This window comes from Pongo pygmaeus, chromosome 21, assembly GCF_028885625.2.
Source record: "Pongo pygmaeus isolate AG05252 chromosome 21, NHGRI_mPonPyg2-v2.0_pri, whole genome shotgun sequence".
In the NCBI taxonomy this organism is placed as follows: domain Eukaryota; kingdom Metazoa; phylum Chordata; class Mammalia; order Primates; family Hominidae; genus Pongo; species Pongo pygmaeus.
This window is the reverse complement of record NC_072394.2, coordinates 28,376,493-28,379,241: the sequence shown is the minus strand read 5'-3', so window position 1 is coordinate 28,379,241 and position 2,749 is coordinate 28,376,493. Positions and strand designations below refer to the sequence as shown.

Here is a 2,749-nt window from a genome sequence, read left to right as displayed (position 1 = left end):
TGATAGACCATTAGCAAAATTAACCAAGAAAAGAAGAGAGAAAATCCAAATAACCTCACTAAGAAATGAAACAAGAGATATTACAACTGACACCACTGAAATACAAAAGATCATTCAAGGCTACTATGAACACCTTTGTACACATAAACTAGAAAACCTAGAAAAGATGTTGGGAGGCCGAGGTGGGTGGATCAAGAGGTCAGCAGATTGAGCTCTTGATCCACGGTGAAACCCCGTCTCTACTAAGGCGATGCCTTCCAGGGTCAACACCGACTTCCCCACCTGCTTCTTTCCCTTGACGTTCCCACAACTCTCTGCCGATGGTGGAGTTGATCCTCACCATTGGGGAGGATAATAATGAAAGGAAGGAGGAAGACTAATTCCCAGAGTTCAACTACAGTTCACTCTTCGTAACACAAAGACCATTTGCTGAAATAAAATCAAACTGCAGGACCTCAGCTTATCATTTGGGGGAGTTTGCCAGACCATGCTTGAAGCCTCCTGTGAACTTTCCTGCTAGCTGATGTAGCGCCAACAGCTCAAATGACGAGGAAATCACTGAAGTGTTTGCTGTAGACTTGTGTCCCCTTTGGGGCCCCAGACCTTTGATAAGCTTCCCTTGTTTACGTTTAGTCAAGTAATGGATAAAATCTTAAGATCAACACAGTTTCTTCAATCAATATTCTTACAACCAGCTATAATCTACCTAATCAAAATATGACCTGGTCTGTATGTTTCTATCTTTCCACGGGGCTCTCTTTTTTTTCTTTTTCCCCACACCAAAGCAGTACTTTATTTTGCAAATTTTGACCCATTATTACTCCCATGTTATGTTTTTTTTCAGCTGTCAAATGTACAAGGTGAAGAGAAATTTCAGTTAGACAGGGGCTGCACCTGGAAAATAAATTTCTTAAACTCCATAAACACATTTCAAAACTGCTGGGTCCCAAAAGTCCATCTATGAACTCTAGGGCTGCCAGTATCATGTGCAGCACATTAAAGCTACACTATCCAAATAGCTTATTAATTCTGCATAAATCAGGTCAAGCAATGTGTCAACCTGTAGCAGACTGTGCACTTTAACTGAACATGGCAAAATATTCACTCTTTCGAACTTTACATCATCATTTGATGTCAAACAATGAAGCAAATCCCAACAGTATATACAAAAAACAGCTTTGCATTTACAAAAGATTGTTTCCCATACTGATTAATCCAGGCAGCTAACTCATTGATTTATGCAACTTTAATGAAGAAAAATAAATCAATTACTGGCAGAGCTATTAGTTGATCACTCATCCATTGACAATTTGCATCATTTATTCAGTGCTATATTAAACAGTGTATTGGAAGATAGATTAACTAATAGCTCCAAGCCTCCTAACAATTTAAATGAAAATTACAAAATGTTTGAGACCCTATTTTGGAATCCAAAGGGTGTTTGACTTCCAATTTCTATTCTCTGTAGAATAAGAACAGGTCATTCCTTTATTGACATGCATAAAATACATCACATTTTCTGTTCTGCTGATGCTATAAATTCAATACCAATTCTCCAGCCACATCAGTTATGAGCATAAAGTATATCATGTAACCTCAAATCTGTAACAGTGGAAGGCTTAAACAAGAATGGATGCTGCTAGAATAATGCTGTATCCTTTGATGTGACAACTGAGCATCCTTCTCCCTCTCCCTCAGATGGTTTCTTCAGCATATTAGAGCAGTGAGGAATGGTTTTAGTCTCATAACCAAGTTAGAGTGAAGACACTGGCCACATAATACACATGCTCCATTTTTTTTTTTTTAAATTCTGAGTCTTGGGCAACTGTTCTCTTGTAACTACTTTACAGTTTCTAAAAGCAGTTATTGTCCAAAGCTGGAAGAACTTAAGTCTTCTCAGATGAGCATGTGAATGAATGGAGGGAGGTAAACAAAAAATAAAATTAAAAAAAGATGAGATCTGATAGGAGAGCAGCTGGATAAGAAAATCAAAAAAGGAACAGTAATTTAAAGTTTATTCCAGCTATAATGCAGGTTATTCTGACTTTAAGGTAACATCACATGGCATACTTCTGAGTCCATTCCCAAGATACTCTGTTGTACTTATCTCTGTCTGTTTTATAGATCCGTGCAATCTCTGGCACTAGGGGGTCATTTGGGTTTGGATCACATAGCAGTGAACAAATGGATAAAAGAACTTTAGAAATTGTTAAAGCAGGCAACCACTGCGATCTCAGAATATCGAGACAAATGCTGCCATTACTGTTAATATTTGGATGATAAATTCTTGTTGTAAATGCAACCTTAGGTAGTTTGAAGGGGTAGTCTGTAGGAAAATGAATTGTCAAAAAGAATACACCACCTTGATATGGGCTGTCTTTAGGTCCCATAATTGTGGCTTGCCAATGAAACATATCATCCCCAACTGGACCAGCAGAACATTGTGCTGGAGGGTCACAGGCCAGATCACTAATTTCCTTATTAATCCATTTCAGCGCCATAGTGTGTGCTTGTCATCTGGCTCCTCACTCTCTGTGTATGCTCAAAGGTCTAGCCAAAACTCTTGATTGTCCTGGCGGCGGGGCAGGATTGTCTCGTCTCACACCAGCTCTGCCCACGGGGCTCTCTTGAGGGAAGATATCAAAAGTTTAACAGAACTCTAGAAAAGATAGAGCCTCAACATTCATGAAAGACTCATCCTGGAACTTAGAATTCCCTTGGAAACCCCTAGTTATATAACCACCACCAT

At 39.0% G+C, this 2,749-nt stretch overlaps 1 protein-coding gene across 1 annotated transcript; it reads right to left on the bottom strand.

Annotated features, from left to right (window-relative positions):
* Positions 1-820: 820 nt before the first annotated feature.
* LOC129021719 (ubiquitin-conjugating enzyme E2 D3-like) lies at positions 821-2,506 on the bottom strand. Its single transcript, XM_054467537.2, has one exon. It carries the CDS (start codon positions 2,499-2,501, stop codon positions 2,058-2,060), a length of 444 nt encoding a protein of 147 aa, XP_054323512.1. The 5' UTR covers positions 2,502-2,506; the 3' UTR covers positions 821-2,057.
* Positions 2,507-2,749: the final 243 nt, after the last annotated feature.

Coding starts and splice junctions, on each gene's coding strand:
- LOC129021719 (XM_054467537.2), bottom strand. CDS start 2,501: ATGGCGCTGAAATGGATTAATAAGGAAATTAGTGATCTGGCCTGTGAC.